At 41.6% G+C, this 20,215-nt stretch overlaps 2 protein-coding genes across 4 annotated transcripts in view; both read right to left on the reverse strand.

Moving 5' to 3' along the window:
• Positions 1–63: 63 nt before the first annotated feature.
• Positions 64–10,123, reverse strand: csgalnact2 (chondroitin sulfate N-acetylgalactosaminyltransferase 2). Of its 2 annotated transcripts, none has more exons than XM_024424414.2 (8): positions 9,989–10,123; positions 6,970–7,956; positions 6,504–6,720; positions 6,311–6,412; positions 5,982–6,160; positions 3,584–3,678; positions 2,284–2,365; positions 64–2,169 (listed from the first exon to the last, which is right to left on the reverse strand). In XM_024424414.2, the coding sequence occupies exons 2-8, from the start codon at positions 7,619–7,621 to the stop codon at positions 1,877–1,879; spliced, it is 1,620 nt and encodes a 539-aa protein (XP_024280182.1). In that variant the 5' UTR covers positions 7,622–7,956; positions 9,989–10,123; the 3' UTR covers positions 64–1,876. The 2 variants fall into 2 exon arrangements, with proteins under 2 accessions (XP_024280182.1, XP_024280183.1); XM_024424415.2 differs by lacking the exon at positions 9,989–10,123 and adding an exon at positions 8,144–8,166.
• A 2,729-nt stretch (positions 10,124–12,852) lies between these two features.
• The window catches only part of ret (ret proto-oncogene receptor tyrosine kinase), a 32,233-nt gene continuing 24,870 nt past the window's right edge, over positions 12,853–20,215 (reverse strand). The window contains exons 12-20 of one of the 2 annotated variants that reach the window (XM_024424419.2): positions 20,049–20,196; positions 19,005–19,112; positions 18,433–18,650; positions 16,691–16,813; positions 16,458–16,528; positions 15,903–16,040; positions 15,556–15,655; positions 14,849–14,996; positions 12,853–13,706 (exon numbers count right to left, since the gene is read on the reverse strand). In XM_024424419.2, coding sequence (XP_024280187.1) covers positions 13,549–13,706; positions 14,849–14,996; positions 15,556–15,655; positions 15,903–16,040; positions 16,458–16,528; positions 16,691–16,813; positions 18,433–18,650; positions 19,005–19,112; positions 20,049–20,196 — 1,212 coding nt within the window. In that variant the 3' untranslated portion in view covers positions 12,853–13,548. Of the gene's footprint in view, positions 14,997–15,555; positions 15,656–15,902; positions 16,041–16,457; positions 16,529–16,690; positions 16,814–18,432; positions 18,651–19,004; positions 19,113–20,048; positions 20,197–20,215 lie in introns of both variants that reach the window. The other variant, XM_024424420.2, reaches the window with a different exon arrangement.

Genomic DNA, 20,215 nt, shown 5'->3' on the forward strand with positions numbered 1-20,215 from the left:
GTTGTGTTCAGGAAAAGATTGAGCTCTGAGGCATTCAAGAACAAAGACTGGAAACCTATTGTATAGAGGGAGGAGAGCAATGTTTAATGAGAAAATAAGCATTTAACAGAAAGAAACTCAAAGGCAGTCATGACTCATGTTTGATACAAAAAGGTGGGCCACCTTGATCATAGTTTTTCAACTGGTCATTCAATACAATACCGTTTTCGTTGAATTCAGCATTGCACACCGTTCTGTCATACTGAATGCAACCCTGTTACTTAATCGCAAACATGTTTTGCTTGCTCCTTTGGACTTTATGTAAATCTAAATTACCATCACATTTTTTACACTTCAGTGGGTAGTTCCAAGTAATGTTTTATCAATAAAGAACTTTTTTTTTTTTAAATGGTACCTGCCGACATTCATAGCCTGTTTCTTCCTAGGTTTTGTGCTTTCTAGGGAATTTTTCCTAGCCACCGTGCTTCTACACCTGCATTGCTTGCCGTTTGGGGTTTTAGGCTGGGTTTCTGTACAGCACTTTGAGATATGAGCTGATTTACGAAGGGCTATATAAATTTGATTTGATTCAGGGCTCTAATTCAATCCGTACCCTAGGTCGAAAAAAATACATTAAGACAATGTAATAATTCTATTCATTGGCCCAGCACGGTTGCTGATTCTTCAGGATTAGCATTGAAAATGTGACATCATTTAAATGTATAGAATGAAATTAAAACAGTTAAACTGTGTTTGATGGGTAGTTATCTGAAATTCGCTACGTTTGTGTTTATTGTCCACTTTGATGGCGAACTTAATTTACTGCGAACACACGTCATTTTTGCTCCGGTACATTTATTTTGGAACGCTTCTGCACGGAATTATTGCGTTTAAACCTTTATCTTCAACCAAGTCTGTATCACAGAAGTACCACGTGATTGAAATGTTAAGGCAATTTCCCCCTTGTTAGCGGAGACTGCATTAAGGGTAAACACTGCATAAATCGGAAATTACCTTTACATTTCTATCGCGCAAGTGCAGCGTTACAACCCGATTGAAATTTAAAAGGCAATGTTTCCGTGTTAGAGGAGCCTGCATACGGCAAATACAGATTGCGAGATAGGAAAGGTAACGCTTCAGTGATTGAAGAGCCCCAAGTCTCATAACTATCAATGGCCTCAGGAGGGATATATCTTTAATATCCTCCTCTCTAATTAGACAAAGTATGACAATCCGTGGCTGAAAACCAATAAAACGATGACTTATACATTCCATTTAAGATTGACCACATTGAGTGGCTACAAGGTTCAATTATCCAGTCAGATCTGTACATGTCGGTACATTTCCCAAATAAACTAAATTAAAACCGATAAGAAATCATTTTCGATGCTGTTAAATCAGAGGCAGTGTTCATTTCCACAAAGCCTATTCAAACAAAGGTCCCTTTAAAAAAAAAAAAATCACTGTACAACTTTAAATCAATCTTGACATTAAAAACTATGGCAGTATAGTTATTGTTGGGATACATTTTTTTTAAAGAACACTGTCCATTGATTGCTTGATCTCACAGGCAAGAACATTGCCTTAACTTGATAGATAGGTCATGCAAATTTTCCCAACTTCAAATATGTCTTTTTGTGTTGACGCAGGTGGTGTCACTCAGTCTTGTTTAAGTTGACGCTTCACGTTTAATAATGTAAATTTTTGTACATTCCCAAACATGTCTTTAGCTAATCTGTAAAATGTAACAGGATTTTGTGCAAACAGGTCTTCTGTATAGTGCATTTTAGTCATGTTAGTAACAGCATGTGCAACTCAGTTCTTGTATTTGTAAAAAAAAAAGCAAGGAGTTCTGATGCAGAGTACCTAAGATGGCCGCCTAGCAAAAAGGCATAATTCAGTCTTCAGTTTTGCCCTGGGTCTTATAGGCCTGCTTGCGGAGGTGATTCTCGATCTCCTCGCGGAACACCAGCATGCCCAGGTGGGAGTGGGATGCCTCATTCATGGCTTTGGACTGGATGCACATGCGATACTGTTCTGGAGTCAGCTCGTCTGCACACTGCTTTTCGTGCCACAGGTGGAAGAGGCCAGATACTGGTGTACGCGTCACGATCAGGTCGCTCCGCAGGTACTTCCTGTACAAGTGGACATCTTCCACACCCCAACCTTTCACGTCCAGGTCAAAACCTCCTAGAAAATATAATTGAGGGGGTAGTAAGATATCTTGCTTATAGAATTGTCACAGTAAAAATACATAGAAAGCACACAACACCATAGCAAAACTTCTCGGTTAACATGGCTTACCGATATTAAGGAAGTCTGAGCGATATTGACATGTCATTCCAAAGCCAAAATCTCTCCAGAATCCAGCATCTTTCTTGTGAATCTACACGAAAAGAACACTTGACATTGGCAAGTTGACTAATGCAAACATTGAGTTACAATTAAACACACTACATATACACAAAAGTATGTGGACCCCCATTCAAATTTGTGGATTCGGCTATTTCTGCAACACCCGTTGCTGACAGGTGTATAAAATCGAGCACACAGACATGCAATCTCCATAGACAAATATTGGCAGTAGAATGGCCTGTACTGAAGAGCTCAGTGACTTTCAAAGTGGCACCATCATAGGATGCCACTTTTCCACAAGTCAGTTTGTAAAAATTCTGCCCTGCTAGAGCTGCCCCCTACCCGTAAGTGCTGCTATTGTGAAGTGTAAACGTCTAGGAGCAACAACGGCTCAGCTGCGAAGTGCTAGGCCACACGGGAACGGGACCGCCAAGTGCTGAAGCACGTAAAAATAGTCCGTCCTCAGTTACAGCACTCACTACAGAGTTCCAAACAGTCTCTGGAAGCAACGTCAGCACAAGAAACTGTTCGTCGGGAGCTTTTTCCATGGCTCAGCAGCCACACACAAGCCTACGATCACCATGCACATTGCAAAGTGTTGGCTGGAGTGGAGTAAAGCTCACCGCCATTGGACTCGAGTAGTGGAAACATGTTCTCTGACAGATAAATCTGGGTTTGGTGGATGCCAGGAGAACGTTACCTGCCCGAATGCATAGTGTCAACTGTAAACTTTGGTGGAGGAGGAATAATGGTCTGGGGCTGTTTTTCATGGTTCGGGCTAGGCCCCTTAGTTCCAGTGAAGGGAAATCTTGACAATGACATGGTAACAGTTTGGGAAGGCCCTTGACTGTTTCAGCATGACAATGCCACCGTGCGTGCACAAAGTGAGGTCCACACAGAAATGGTTTGTCGATCGGTGTGGAAGAACTTGACTGGCCTGCACAGAGCCCTGCCCTCAACCCCATCGAACACCTTTGGGATGAATTGGAACACCAACTGTGAGCCAGGCCTAATTGCCCAACACAGTGCCCGACCTCACTTTGCTCATGGCTGAATGAAAGCAAGTCCCTGCAGCAATGTGGAAAGCCTTCCCAGAATAGAGGAGGCTGTTATAGCAACAAAGGGTGAGACTAACTCCATATGAATTCCCATGATTTTGGAATGAGATGTTCAACGAGCAGGTGTCAACATACTTTTTGGTCATGTAGTGTATATATTTTTTTGGTCATCCATTTTTACAGGTACTTACAAGTTGACTTTCAATGGGGGGAGCCAGCTCCAGATTTCCATAGACTATGGCAGGATTATACAAACTGAAAACCACTGGATAAAATACTCTCTTGTCTACAAGAAGAAAACAAGATGGAGGGGTTGAAATATATTTTGGTACAAATTACATGCAAAATGCCAATCGTACACATTTAGAAAAATGACAAGTCACACACTGCCCGCATTAAGTACTCATGGAAAAAAAAAAAAAAATTTGAATGTTGGAAACAGTAGGGATGTGCATCCTTCTCTTTCAAGACGATTCGATACGTACAGTTGAAGTCGGAAGTTTACATACACCTTAGCCAAGTACATTTAAACTCGGTTTTTCACAATTCTTGACATTTAATCCTAGTAAAAATTCCATGTCTTAGGTCAGTTAATATCACCACTCTAGTTTAAGAATGTGAAATGTCAGAATAATAGTAGAGAGAATTATTTCTTTCAGCTTTCATTTCTTTCATCACATTCCCAGTGGTCAGAAGTTTACATCCACTCAATTAGTATTTGGTAGCATTGCCTTTAAATCGCTCAACTTGGTTCAAAAGTTCTGCGTAGCCTTGCACAAACTTCCCACAATAAGTTGGGTGAATTTTGGCCCATTCCTCCTGACAGAGCTGGTGCAACTGAGTCAGGTTTGTAGGCCTCCTTGCTCAAACACGCTTTTTCAGTTCTGCCCACAAATATTCTATAGGATTGAGGTCAGGCCTTTGTGATGGCCACTCCAATACCTTGACTTTGTTGTCCTTAAGCCATTTTTCCACAACTTTGGAAATATGCTTGGGGTCACTGTCCATTTGGAAGACCCATTTGCGACCAAGCTTTAACTTCTTGACTGATGCCTTGAGATGTTGCTTCAATATATCCACATAATTTTCAAAGGTGCTTCAACAAAGTACTGGAGTAAAGGGTCTGAATACTTTATTGAATAAATTTGCAAAAATGTCTAAACTATTTTTTGCTTTGTCATTATAGGGTATTGTGTGTAGAACAATTTAATCCATTTTAGAATAAGGCTGTAACTTAACAAAATGTAGAGAAAGTCAAGGGGTCTGAATACTTTGAATGCACTGTAAATACTTTTGCTCCGATACAGGAACAATACGTTTTAGTTTGAAACGATTCAGTGTGTTTTGATTCGAGAAAGAAACGATTCGGTTCGATTCCACGCACTACCATTTGTTGCATAAACACATTCATTTTCCATTCTAAGTTAAAATAGGCTGCCGACGGAGATCATGACCTGGGCCTCTGAGCTGGATCTGTCTGAGTTGACTTCTGTGTGTGCGTGTGTGTGTGTAAATGATATATGTCTATGGTGTATGTACTATGTAGGCACCTGACCTGAGCCATAAGGGAGACTAGGCATCTACCACCCCACTTCCATTATCAGACTGGGGGGGGGGCAATGTAGCATATGTTTTTTTGGTTCTGAAATCACCATCACTCACTAATTAACTTGTCATTTTTGCAGATTAAGTGTTTGAGCTAGTAATGTATCAATATTTATCGTTTCCAAATTAGCTATGACACAGCCAATGAATATATAGCAAAACTTTGGATTCCACCCCCATCTCAAAATTGAATGGTTTTGACCGTTTGGAAGTTTAGTGAGCTTCTTTTCCCTTCCCAATTTGGCCATGCAGTGCGCCTCGCAAAGTGATTGCTGTGCTCGTTATGAAATGATCAACTTTACCCTATATATCTAAAAATGACCACACACACACACGCTGATGGTGAACCTGAACAATCTAAATAAAATATATATATTGTTAAGGCCCGTTCAACAGGTAGCCTATAGCCAGATGAGAGTTGCATCTCCAGTAGTTTACTTTTATTCCGGTAAAACACATTTTCAACAATGTATAGATAACAATAACCTAGCAAATGACATAGGGTTTATTAGTTGCGTGACAGCCTAATGTTGCGCAAGTCATTTTAGCATTTGAACACTGAAGGTGCCATACAGATCAGGAACAGGCCACCTACCTCACGCTGGCCAGCACACAAAGCTGGGCACAGTGCGCAGTTTGACTAGGCTACTGGATATTCCCCTGAGGTGGTTCGGCATGCAAAATGACTTGACTTTCAACACAATCACATGCTTAGTTCGACACTGAAGGAGAGGGCGCATCAGCTGTCACAAAACATGAGGCATTTTCAGAAGCTTGAAAGTAATATGAGGAACAACAAAAAAAACAACGATTCGTACCGTTTCAATCGATTTTCTGACCGAAGGATGCAAAATTTGGATCGGTTTCGGGTCCGCGGCCGATGCAGTCATATCTCAAACATTTGAATCGGGGATCGATGTGAATCGTTATATCCCTAGGAAACAGGAATGTGTAGGCTACAATGTTTTGATAGAAGGCACCTACTTGGAGCGGTGTGAAGGAGGCAGGTGTTGAGATAGTCCCGTGTGAAGTAGATATCCACATCACAGAAGAACATCAACACGTCACCCTTCTTCCAGGCGCGGGCTCCGATGTCCAGACCCCTGCCCCTGGAAAACTCCTCGTCCACTGGGATGAGGGTGTAGTTGGAAAAATTCTCCTCCCTACAAAACCAACAATGTCATTTCAGTTTTCTGTGGTTTTGAGCACGAAACATCTAGACTAGAAACATAGACAAGTGACAGATGTCCAGCAGTAAAATCATATCAAAAGCACATCATATATCCTTTCATTCATATTAAAAGAAAACAAACCTGGACATTTTTTCCAAATAAGACTTCACCTCTCGTAAGCCCTCTTGTCCAAAGTAGACCACCGTAAGATGCACTTCCCTATCATGTTTTATGCAAACTTCCCTGCAATCACAAAAACAAAAATTACACAATCTTTACAAATAGTAGGTATAGGCTACATATTGCCATTTTCACATGACTCACCACCACTGACCTGAAGTTGTGTAGGAACTGTGAGAATGCATCTGTTCTGCCCGCCAATGGTACAATGATATTGATGACGACTCCGGACGTTTCTACGGATGTGCTCCTGACTTTCATTAAAGGACCGAATGGACGGAAAAGAGTAACGTGGCGGAAATTGTTGGAGTCCTCTTCTGCAAAGAAGAGCTCGTAGAGTGTGCCTTTGTCCCGTTCTGTTCTGTACAGCCCTGCCCACATAAGGGTAAACATCACAGTTTTGTCAAACATAGGGAACAAATATTGTTCAACTTTAAAAGGCAAGATGACATCATTTTTTGCATCCATGAAACAAGCTGATAGTGATCTGGATTAGGGGTTCCCATTCTGGCCCTCAGCCCCTCCAGATATTTGGCAGCACTAGCACATGCAATCGGTCAACTTATCATCAGGATCAGGTTGAGAACCACTGTTACGTTACCCCAGTATAACTCTCTTACCCTCAGTAAAGTGGCTCTCAGTGTACGCCTGCCTCTGCATGGGCACATCATCCTCCTGGCCATCCTCCTCGTCTGGGTTGTTTATGACGTCCAGGGCCGCCTCAATGACCTCCACCAGCTCGTCCCTGCGGTCCTTCCGCACAGGCTTCTCCTCTGGGTGCCTGGTCAACCCCATCTCCAGTTGATACACCCTACCGGAGTTGAAGCTCTCAAAGGGGACCAGGGCGTACTCGCTGGGCAGCCGTGCTCCTGTGTTCACCTCGGCTTTGTCGATCTGGGAGTGGAGGAATTCAAGGAGATCCCCAGGCACCTGGTCCTTGGTCTCAGCCAGTCCCTGGACCCCGAGGCCTTCCTTCCAGTCCTGCAGGTCCTTGAGCTTCTCACTCATCTGCTGGAGCTCCTGCTTGAGCTGGGCGATCTGCCGCTTGAGGCTGGCGGCACGGCTGAGGTGGTGCTCCTCCTGCTCTTGCAGCAGGGCACGGTAGTAGTCCTTCCCATAGGACTCCCCTCCCAAGCCAGGCAGGACCAGGCTGACGTCAGCTGGGGGAGTGCACTCCAGCAAGTAAGCAAAGAGGAAGAGGACCAGCAGCAGGACGAGCCCCAGGAACAGCCAGCGCATCCGTCCCTGCAGCGGAAAGCTTCGCCTGGGCATCACGCTCGCATCCGGTCTATGGGCGACGACTCTGCATTCCCTTTCACGTCAGGTAAATCTACCTCAAGCTGGACAGAATTAGGTCCAATGCATATTCTAGGAATGTTAAAAAGGTCCCCTCTAATGAGCAAGTTAGATTAACAACAAGGTGGACGTTTGTTCTGAGTGCTGCTATAAAAAAAAGCTACTTTGTTCGTTCATGTCACATTATTCAGATAAAGTCAGGAACACCGCTGGTGCATCTTGTTTGATGATCGCAATCTGCCTGTTCTCTTGCAGGTGTTACAGTGGAATCCATTTGGATTTCATCCATCAGTGTACACATGATTTAGAACCTTTTAGATGAAAAAGCATTCATTCAGCAATCATTGTTCATTCATGTCATATTCATATGGTGTCAACAAATTATGCAAGAAAGGAAATGCTGGTGCAATAAACATACTGTTGACCTAGCAATGACTTAAAGAGGAACTTGAATTTCATGTTTTACGTATAGTAGTAGTCAAAAGTTTGGACACCTACTCATTGAAGGGTTTTTCTTTGTATTTACTATTTTCTACATTGTAGAAAAATAGTGACGACATCAAAACAATGAAATAACACATAAGAAATCATATAATAACCAAAAGAGTGTTAAACAAATCAAAATCTATTTTATATTTGAGGTTATTCAAAGTAGCCACCATTGCCTTGATGACTGCTATGCACACTCTTGGCATTCTCTCAACCAGCTTCATGAGGAATGCTTTTCCAACAGTTTTGAAGGAGTTCCCACATATGCTGAGCACTTGTTGGCTGTTTTTCCTTCACTCTGAGGTCCAACTCATCCCAAACCATCTCAATTGGGTTGAGGTCGGGTGATTGTGGAGGCCAGGTCATCTGATGCAGCACTCCATCACTCTCCATCAAATAGTCCTTACACACCCTCGAGGTGTGGTTTGGGTCATTGTCCTGTTGAAAAACAAATCATAGTCTAAATAATCAGAAATTCTAAATAAATCACAGACAGTGTCACCAGCAAAGCACCCTCACACCACCTCCATGCTTCACGGTGGGAACCACATGTGGAGATCATTCACCTACTCTGCATCTCACAAAGACACAGCGGTTGGAACCGAAAATCTCATCATACCAAAGGGAAGATTTCCACCGGGCTAATGTCCATTGCTCGTGTTTCTTGACCCAAGCAAGTCTCTTCTTCTCATTGGTGTCCTTTAGTAGTGGTTTCTTTGCAGCAACTTGACCACGAAGGCCTGATTCACACAGTCTCCTCTGAACAGATGGTGTTGAGATGTGTCTGTTACTTGAACTCTGTGAGGCATTTATTTGGGCTGCAATCTGAGGCTGGTAACTCTAATGAGCTTATCCTCTGCAGCAGAGGTAACACTGCATCTTCCTTTCCTGTTGCGGTCCTCATGAGAGTTAGTTTCATCATAGCACTTGATGGTTTTTGTGACTGCACTTGAAGAAACGTTCATGTTTTTGAAATGTTCCATAATGACTGACCTTCATGTCTTAAAGTAACAATGGACCGTCGTTTCTCTTTGCTTATTTGAGTTGTTCTTTCCATAATATGGACTTGGTCTTTTAACATATAGGGCTATCTTCTGAATACCACCCCTAACTTGTCACAACACAACTGATTGGCTCAAACGCATTAAGAGGAACGAAATTCCACAAATTAACTTTTAACAAGGCACACCTGTTAATTGAAATGCATTCCATGTGACTACCTCATGAAGCTGGTTGAGAGAATGCCAGGAGTGTGCAAAGCTGTCATCAATGCAAAAGGTTGCTTCTTTGAAGAATCTGAAATCTAAAATATATTTTGATTTGTTTTAACACTTTTTGGTTACTACATGATTCCAAGTGTTATTTCATAGTTTTGATGTCTTCACTACTATTCTACAATGTAGAAAATAGTTTTAAAAAATAAAGAAAAACCCTGGAATGAGTAGGTGTCCAAACTTTTGACGGGTACTATACGTCTATGAGAATAGACTTTCACCTGAACCACTTTCCCTCGATGTGGTTTTTATTCAAGACTCGATCTGAGGGCTGTCCAGCAATGCCTGTCTGCTTATGGAACTATTACATCTAGGAAGGTAGCTAACGTTAGCCAACAAGCTATACAACGACAACAACATTAGCCGAACTAATGAGCTTGTGGCTGGGTAACTACGGTAGCAACCAAGCTACAAAGGGGACCTGAGAGTTGGCTAGCTGGAAAACTAGCTAACACCTAACGTTAGATACGTGTAAACAACCGCTTGCTATGAGCCGGTTGGAACGATTGTGTAGCTAGCTAGCTGTATATCGAGAAATATTTGCTTCGAACAGTAACGTTATATTTTTGCAAATACTTACCAAGATATTCAGCTCACCGTGTAAGGACTAAAAAGCAGTAGCATCAAAAATCATTATTCTAAACAACGCCACGGAGCAAAGTGGACTGATCGAGAGAAAAAAAACTGTACTTCCGCAAAAGAGTTTCTGTAGCTTCTTCTTTGGTGTGGTTTATCGGCGATTGACATCCAACGTTATGGTGCATTACCGTCACCTACTGCACTGGAGGGCCATAGACAGGGAGAAATTAAATCGTAAGAATATGTTGCTCTTAAAAAAATATAACAAAATATTTGAGACTATATCTAATGAAGTTCTAGTCAATATACTCTTTAAACTAAATTCCTGTATCCACTTCTCCCTCATACTAGATCCCAGCCTCTCTCTTTCCTCTGATACTGCCCACACTGCAGCAATACATGCTCCACGGTCTCTGTTTCCTGGCAATAATCACACTTTCCCGTTGGATGCTTTCCTATCACATTGACAGACTTATTCAACTGGCTGTGTCCCACCCTTAATCTTGCAAAAATAGCCTCCTCTCTTCTATCCCTTCCTGCCATCCTCCCCTCCACAACTTTCCTCTGAACATGAAGTAAATGCCTGCTCTTAGTCTCTCTATTACACTGCTCCTAACCATCTCTGCACCATCACTGTCCATAACAGGCTTTTTGCCTCTGCCTTGCTCAATGAAACTACAACATCAACATCCCCACTACCAAGTGCTTGTTTAGCCAGTACATCAACTGCCTTGTTCCCCTCCACCAGCACAAGGGCTGGGACCCAAATAAATCGTATCTGTATACCCATCTGTCTAATCCTGCCATGGGTTTGTAGCACTTCATAAAGCAGGTCTTGTCTGCTACGTGAACTAAAGGACTGGAGACTCATCAACACTGCACATGAATCAGAGCAAATAAGTACTTCTGTCTGACTTGACTTCCTCCACCCACTGCAAGGCCAACAGTATGGCCATCAGCTCCGCCATATATACAGCCAGATGATCTGTAACACGTTTTCTGACTTCCACTCCACATTCCTGCACTACAAATGCTGACCCAGTACATCCTGTCCTTGGATCATTTGATCCATCTGTGTAAATGGCCACAAAATCCTGATACACAGTATCAAGACTTCTCTTAAACAAATCAGATGGATCAACACCCTCCCTATCTTTCTGTAGACTCTCCAACACTTCTAGATCAACTACTGGAGGTGGGAGTAGCCATGGTGTATTTACAGGAATAGCTACCGTTGGACTAAACTCCCTTCCATACAGTCCCATCTCCTTTGCCTGGGCATTACCCACCCAAAGCTTGTGTTCTGTCTTCGCTCATATTCACAGCATGCCTCTAAAATCCCTTTGGTAAGATGAGACACCCCATGTCCCTGTAGGTTGACCCAATAATTAATTGCCAGCTGCCGTCTCCTAATCTGCAATGGCATATACCAGCATCTCCAACTGTAGAGCAGCCACTGGAGAGGTCCGAAACGCCCCACAACATATTCTGAGCCCTTGCCCCTGTATTACATCTAGCCTTTCCAATGACATTCGGGCTGCCGAACCATACCCTTTACTGCCATAGTCTATTACAGATCGGATCAATGCAACATACATGCTCCTCAATGAGGAACACCCAGCTCCCCCCACTCCTTCCCCGTCAGACAGCGCATCACATTTAGCACCTTCTTATACTTTCCCACCACTCTCTCAATGTGTTCTGCCCAGGTCAGTCAAGTGTCAAAATATATCCCAAGGAACCTGAAGGACCCCACCATCTCCACGTTTCTCCCATATAACCTCAAGCATACCTCATCTCCCACCTTCCTCCTGGTAGAGAACTCTGTCTGAGTTTTCTCTACAAAGAACCTGAATCCCACATTAATGCCCACCACTCTACCTCATCAATTGCTTCCTGTACCTTCCTGACCATGTATGGCACACTTAAGGCCCCATCATCTGCAAATATCGACCTCCCAATATCTGGCTGTACCTGAGAGTAAACATTATTGGTCATGACTGAGAACAACAGAGGACTAATCACGCTCCCATGTGGTGTACCATTATCCACCAGTGACTTTCCCATCCTCACCTGGATAGATCTACCAAACAGGAAATCCTTTATTCAGTTGTACGTTCTTCCTCCTACCCCCATAATATCAAGCTTGATTAATAATCCCTCCTTCCACATCATATCATACGCCTTCTCCTCATCAAAAAAGACAGCTATAACAGTCTCCTTGTTCACCTGAGTCTTCCTGACCTCCGCTTCTAAGCAGAGCACTGGGTCCATAGTTCCCCTTCCCTTCCTGAGCCCACTCTGATGTGGCGATACTTGCCCCCTGTTCTCTAGGAAGTGCGTTATCCTCTTCGTAATCATGCGTTCCATAATCTTACATACATGTGATTTTAAAGCTATTGGCCGATAGCTTGTTGGCCTCGTTGGGTCCTTCCCTGGCTTCCGGATTGGTACCACTGCCTCCTTCCAGCTGCCTGGTAGTTTCCCCTCCTCCCACACTGTGTTGTACAACACCAATACCTTATCCAGTACCTCATCACTAAGATGGTCCAACATAACATATAGCACACCTTATCTTTCCCAGGTGAAGTTAACCCAGCCTTACCTATTGCCCCTTTCCACCTCTGCTATGGTAAATGGTGCATTCAACGCATCATTTACATCCTCCCTTTTATCCAGCAATCCAGCATGCTCCTCTCTCACGAACGGATGCTATAACCTCTAGTACTGGGCAGCAAGTCATGTTTTCTGGCTGCTTCAGATAAATAAGGTTTTATTCACAATGTAAGCGTCCATTATTTTTTACATTATCACATCTGATGAAAGAAAGAGAGAAGAGGGAGCCTAGCATATAAATAGATCGCACACATTTGAACTTTTTATTGATTGCAAAATAATCACGTAATGATAAAACAACACTTGATAGCACTCATTTGTTTTCAAAAATCCTAGCTAACTGTTGCACAAAGATTGCCATTACGAGGAATCAAATGGTGAGCTGCTGCTTTGACACCGAACATGCCCACATTCTATTAAAGTGGAAAGACAAAAGTGGCTTTTACATTTCAAAGAACATGATCATATGAAGTAGAAACTTTGCCGTTTTTCTGGATGAACTCAGTGTCCACTCTTTGTCCATCTTAACCTCAAAGGTCTACCATTATAGGACAGGTGGCGGTAAAGAAGTCCCCTTTAATTTCTGGTCTGGAAACAACATCTTCACAGTCGTACACTACTAATTGGAGGCTATCGTAGAAGCGGCACAGGCACTTGAAAGACATTAACATTGACATACAACCTGGTACACGGTCATGCAATGATACTTGGCCAACATGACTTTGAGGTAATGATTAACATACCGAAGAGCTGCTTGAAACACGGTCTATGTAATTCCAGCCATTTTTCAGCAAATGCACTTTTGAAATCCCCCAGTTTTAACTTGGAATACCCCGTGCAACAGAAATGAAAGGGCACCAACTTTAGATTGTATATGTACAGTTTTATATAAATATACACATCTACCCCATTAGGAATCTTTATTTTCGACAATGGTTTTTGCTTTTAACTATCAATCTTCTCCACAATTTTTGCGGGTGAAGGCAAAGCCATCCAGTTTGCATAAACGCTATCATTGGCATATCTTGTAAAGACTGGGTTAGTGGCATCAAGTCTGTTGAGCAGTACGGGGCTCTTCTCAGGCCAGTTCGGGTATGACATGCCTAAAAATGAGAACATATCATTTTTCTGCACCGAGTAAAGAAAAAGAGTGCAGACAGTAAAGGCTCCCTCAAATTTTGGACAGAATGCATTTTTTCAGAAGTGAATTATAGACGGTTGTTTGACATAGGACCATGAGAAGGCTATACATTTAGAATCCTATGCAGAAATCACTTCACAGACAATAATGGTGTCCATGGTTCCTGTATAGTTTAACCGAGAAAATAAACTGGATTGATTAAATAAGATTCAAAAGACAAATAGCAACAATTATCGTTATATTATTGGTAATGTATGTCATGACCTCTAAATGTTATCCTTGGCTCACGCACCATTGATAACTGATGTCCACATAAAGCAGATACAAGAATTGCGTCACTGTAACAGGACACCATGGTCACCAAGTCACTGTTTGTTCATGGTAACTAAGTCACTGTTTGTTCATGGTAACTAAGTCACTGGCAGCCATCTTATTGCTAAATACTTTTATGAACTATCAACTGGAAGTGCTTAGGATCTATAGGATTTGTTTGGGAATTTCGTATGAAAATACTTTTACAAAGTATTGTTTATCAATGTTAGCCAAAAGTTGATTTCAAAAGACTTACTGTACGCTTACATTATGCTTAATAGGTAGCCTATATACACACAAACAATTCAGATAACTTAAGACAGTCTGGAATCCAAATGTAATAGATAATGATTGATTCAGCAAGGCCCTGTTTCAAATGTTAAACTGTTTTTGAACAGTATTTTCCAAATTAATACAAAATTGTGGGTGTTGGAATGTGTTTTGAAAATGTTTATGTCGTCCAAAACGTATGTTTCCTAATATAAAATCAATACGTAGGATTGAAAGTGGATTACAATATGTCATATAAGGGAATTCTGGAAATGTTTACTATTTACAAATGTGTCAATATTTTGGTCAGGTTGAATGTACATCAGAAGCAGGTCCAAATAGTGATCATCAGACACAAGATTCTCCTTTCCCACTGACTCTCATTTCCTAAGAAATGGGAGACTTTTTCATGAAGCATGCCTAGATCACAGTCACACACTACAGGAAGCCAATCACAGCATGTCAAAAACAGAGCTTATGTGTCCTGCCACTAAAATCGAGTAAATGCATGGGAAATTCTACCATAGAGCTTGTTTTCAATCCATGTGGAGGGAATGGTTCGAGGGAGAGGGGCATTATTGCTGTCCACTAGGGGTGTGTCCTCTTCGGAGAGGGCGTCGTCGTACAGTAGGGCGTCGGCTGGCGTAGACGCTGCCAGGTCCAGGTAATCCTGATAACAGGAGAGGAACACCTGATTAGGCTAATCACTAACGACAGGAAGGTGGAGCATACTGCTAATGCTGTCATAATACAGTCATATCCTACCATGCAGTTATGACCTAACTTAACCTCCCATATGGTTAAGATTGTAGCTAACTGGCATAAGAGATCCAATGACAAACATCTGATAGGAAACCGAATATATTAGAGCAATACATTTCCTACTTTTGTGTGAGATAAAAAGTATTAAAAATACTCTGTTTCAAATCCTAAACATACGAATCATATTTTTGCACTGTATTTGGCATCCTAAAAATGGCACTATATTTGGCCTCTTTACCTCAACACAAGACCAACTGCTATCTATTGTAATTATATGTTTTGCAAATGTTGCCCAGGGCCATATTTTGGGGATGGCCACCTGACATTGGTTATACTTATTGCTGGACACGAGACTGGCCATTTGCGGTTTACTCCATTTATGACGTTGCGTACTGTAACTACCAGTGAGCAGTGTAACGACCGCATTAGACAGAGAAAGAGTGTTGGTTGTTTTTGCTTGATCCTACCCGGTTTTTCACCATCATCTTCTCCAGTTCTTTGCTGATGTCTATGAATATGGGCCTTTTGTTTGACTCCTGTTTCCAGCATCGAAGCATCAGATTATACCTGCAGAAACACATTCATACAACACTTAATGGTCAGAAGCAACAACACGTAACACACGATTCACCGTGAAAAGAAACTAACGGGATGGTTCACCTGCAATTTACAGTAGAGCATTAGAATGAATAAGTGTGGGTTTGCTGCCGGCTTGTCATGTCATGGATGTCATCACCATCACAGTGTAATAGAGTAACAGTGAGTTTTACTGTGGTTACAATGACGATGGGGTAAAGTAAAGTGGCACACGTACATTTCCTCAGTACAGTTTTCTGGTTTCTCCATCCTGTAGCCAGTCTTGAGGAGGTTAAAGAGGCGTTCAGGGGCGATGCCTGGGTACGGGTTTCCACCCAGTGTCACAATCTCCCACAACAGCACACCAAAGGACCAGCTGGCAGGAGACAGAGGACACCGCATTAATAGCACCACAGTCTAATGCTTGGGTGAAACAGTGACTGTTTGCTGTATAGTTTATCTGAGGCGGTAGGTAGCCTAGCGGTTAAGGGGATTGGGCCAGTAACCGAAAGGTATCTGGTTCAAGTCACTGAGCTGGCAAGGTGGTTAAATCTTCCACTCTGCCGTTGAGCAAGGCAATTAACCCCCAACAACTGCTCCCTGGGTGCCAATGACGTTAATTAAGGCAGCCCCCAGCACCTCTCTGATTCAGAGGGTTTGGGTTAAATGTGGAAGACACATTTCAGTCGAATGCATTCATGTGTGCAATTTAGTATATTTTTTGATCATGCAAATATTGTTGGTTATGGATATGTATCACAGGTGTTTTAAGTTGTTTGAGCAAGGTACTCACACGTCACTTTGTGTTGTGTAAATGTGATCAAACAAGGATTCTATTGCCATCCATTTCACTGGGATTCGACCCTGAAAAGAGAGGCAAAAGAATAAGAGAATGGACAATGTGATCTCAGTTCTGTGAAAGAAATCCTTACTACAATCGATAACAAACTAATTGACAATTTCAGAAAACAATCAAATTTAGTCATTTTTAAAAGTACTTGGGTATTTGACATTTGGGTTCCTTACCTTGCTCCTCTTCACATATGAGTCTTCCTCATACACGTCCCGGGACAAACCAAAGTCTGAAATCTTCATCTTACGGCCCTCCGCAACTAGGACATTTCTTGCAGCGAGGTCCCTGTGAACAAGCTATTGGAGGACAAAAGTCAATTCAAGCTCCTTTCTTTACAAAATATGGAGTCACATTGACATTGAGCTAGGTTGAGCATGGGATTCATACATACAGTGGGTTTCAAAAATGTTGGTAGCCTTGATGAATTGACCAAAAATATCAACTGTAAAAAAAAAAAAATACTGAGCAATTTATATGCTCCAAAAAATGTGAAATGTATGTTACTTTATACTAATGCAATTGATTAGAGAAAAGGATTTTGTTTAACAAGTAATATTTATTTTATCTTTAGCATGTTTTGGCATTAGAGTTAGGAGAACAATAACCAGAACTTTACCCAGAACAAAGAACAAACCCAAAACAGGAAGATCAGAATGCCATGAACCAAGAGGTTAAATTCAAATCCCAGGTGAATAATAATGACTGTATAAATGAAAATGCACAATGGAATCATGTACAGTACCCGTCAAAAGTTTGGACACACCTACTCATTCCATGGTTTTTCTTCTTTTAAACTATTTTCTACATTGTATTTTCAGATTTCGTTATCAAACAAACGCGGCGAAAAGTATAGTAAATGTGAAATGCACATAAAATCAACAGTGTAATGTTTGGATTAAGTCTTATGTTAGGTGAACTGCTGTGTCCTCAACTTTGGTCTAATAATTTTTCCTCAATCTCCAAACTGTTCCCTTTCAATTGCTACTATGTTTATGCATTTCATAGAAACATTCAAATGTAACCCTATCCATATAAACCTATTCCTACTAGTGTAAAGGGTTAAGGGAATGGGCTCTTTGAAACAGTCACATCACTGAAATATTCCTATGAAAACATTAGTTAATGACCTAATGAGACTCTTAAGGGAACGTTCTCTAAAGTTGTATGAACATTTGTTGTTAACTGGGAAGATTCTTATCAATAAAATCAAACCAAATGTAATATTTGGTCCCATATTCCTGGCACGCATTGAGTACATCAAGCAGTTTGTTTTAGTTGTGTTTGATTATTTTGTGTCCAATAGAGATTCATGGTAAATTATGTATTGTGTCATTTTGGAGTCACTTTTATTGTAAATAAGAATCAAATGTTTCTGAACACTTCTACATAAATGTGGATACTACCATGATGACAGATAATCCTAAATTAATCGTGAATAATGATGAGTGAGAAAGTTACAGAGGCACAAAGATCATACCCCCCAAGACAAGCTAATCTCCCTTGAAATTGGTAATGGTGAGAGGAGTATAATTTTGTTTGATTTTATAGATCAAAATCTTTAGGGGTGCCAATCATTTTGATACCTATAATTTTGAGATAAACAATTATTACATGTAAAACAAAATCTCTTTCTCTAAACAATTGTATTAGTATAAATATTTAAGTTTTTAGAGCATACAATATAGTTTAGTGTTTGTATTATTTACTTTATACAGTCTTTTTGGCTCATAAAGTATTTATCAAGGGTGCCAATAATTTTGAAGGTAAGGTATACTAAAGGCAAATCCTTACTTCCACTTCAGTCAAATTTTCACTTGAGTCACGCAATGGGAGACTGAGAGAAATTTGACTTAAGTGGAAGTTAAGATTTGCTACATGGTGAATATTTTGAAAGCGGTAATTGCTAGACAGGCACCTTCATTTCAGCCAGGTACTGCATGCCCCTGGAGATCTGCCAGGTGAAAGAGATCAGGTCGCCCATGGTGAGTGCCCTCTCATCTGGATTCTCCAGGTAGCTCGAGTTGCGGTTGGCATCGTTGCCTGACATGTAGCTGGGTCCCACCTTTCGGCTCTCACGCAGGAAGTTGCGCAGTGACCCATATTTGGCATATTCTACAATCAGATACATTGGACCTAGACGGAAAGACACGACACTTTAGAACACACACTTAGGCTTACAGTATCTGGCAGGATTGAATGAAATATGCATCACATATACCAGGTAGAACACCGGAAGGTTAAGCATTGCAAGGACATCATGTTTTCATTAATATGATCAAGTGGGTCCACAATTTAATATACCACAATCTCCTGATGACTTTGAGCATCATTTTGTCAGACAGGGTATCTGAGGCACTGCTACCATAAAGGACAAGATCTGAAGACAAGATTCTCATGTATCACACATCTCCATTGTTGACGGTACAGTCAATCAACAATATTGATACCCTCAAACGGTGCTCGGAGTGGATCGGCATGAAGCCTTACCATCCTGGCTGCAGGCTCCGTACATCTTGATGACGTGCGGATGGTTGACTTGCTTCAGTAAGGTGAATTCTGACAGGAGGTCCCGCAGTTCACTATGTGAGGCGTGGTCTGTTGCAAAAATAAAAGAGAGATTCATGAAATACTTTCATAAAATACATCACCTTATAGGCCTGCCTAGGTGGCCGCCTAGGGGAACACACTGACGAGGGTGGTATTTAATAAACTTGCAGGATTTAATAATCTTGGGTAGTTTATATTCAGAGTTTGAGTAGCCAAAGTGATCTGTTTTAGGTCTTAGTCAGGAATCAGGACTGACAAACTGTACCATATGGATGGGCAAGGGCACAACTTTCACTGGGGATTATTATTATTTTTTTTACAACTTTATTTAACTAGGCAAGTCAGTTAAGAACAAATTCTTATTTTCAATGACGGCCTAGAAACAGCGGGTTAACTGTCTGTTCAGGGGCAGAATGACAGATTTGTCCCTTGTCAGCTCGGGGGTTTAAACTTGCAACCTTCCGGTTACTAGTCCAACACTCTAACCACTAGGCTACCCTGTCCTCCCCACATTCTGAAATTGGATTTATGTCCCCCCCCAGTTTTATCATTGGAATGTGATACAAAACGAGGCAACGGTGTGCTTTAGGACCATGCAGACACCTCCGAGATGTTGGGTAGGCTGTTTGGAGTGTTTCTCATACCGGATATAAAAAAGATATAAATAATAATCATGTCCCCCCTACTTCTAAAACCAAAGTTGCACCTCTGTGAATGGGCTTTCATGAAAATGAATTGTGAGCTGACACTGTATACTATAGGCTACCATTCTACCTTGCAAGAATAAGAGGGGGCATTTTATTTTGTCTCGCCTAGGGTAGCAGAACTGCCTGCACCTTATATCTATCATGGGCTGGCCAAAAGTCACATCATAAAAATCTACTTCCACTGTATATTCAGTATACAGACACCTAGGGACTCAATCACTGCATGAGTCTTACAATAACTGTTCCTGTTGTCTGCTCTTTGTCCGGTTAGCATTACCTTTAAGCATTTTCACAGCTACTGTGGTGTAACCAGCCTTTCCTTTCAGCCGGAATGCAGTCGCCTTGACAACCTTCCCAAACTCCCCTTCTCCTAACGTTTTGCCCAGCACCAGGTTTTTGCGTGGAAATTCCCATTTGGGATCCTCCTGTTAAAACAATTAAGCA

This window comes from Oncorhynchus tshawytscha, linkage group LG06 (genome assembly GCF_018296145.1).
Source record: "Oncorhynchus tshawytscha isolate Ot180627B linkage group LG06, Otsh_v2.0, whole genome shotgun sequence".
NCBI lineage: Eukaryota > Metazoa > Chordata > Actinopteri > Salmoniformes > Salmonidae > Oncorhynchus > Oncorhynchus tshawytscha.

Bases quoted from the DNA above. Each gene is read 5' to 3' on its own strand.
- csgalnact2 (XM_024424414.2), bottom strand. From the start codon at position 7,621: ATGCCCAGGCGAAGCTTTCCGCTGCAGGGACGGATGCGCTGGCTGTTC. The intron at 6,161-6,310 runs GTTTGTTTTCTT...TTGGTTTTGTAG, and splicing joins TATTTGGAAAAAATGTCCAG to GGAGGAGAATTTTTCCAACT. The intron at 2,170-2,283 runs GTAAGCCATGTT...TATATTTTCTAG, and splicing joins CTCAGACTTCCTTAATATCG to GAGGTTTTGACCTGGACGTG.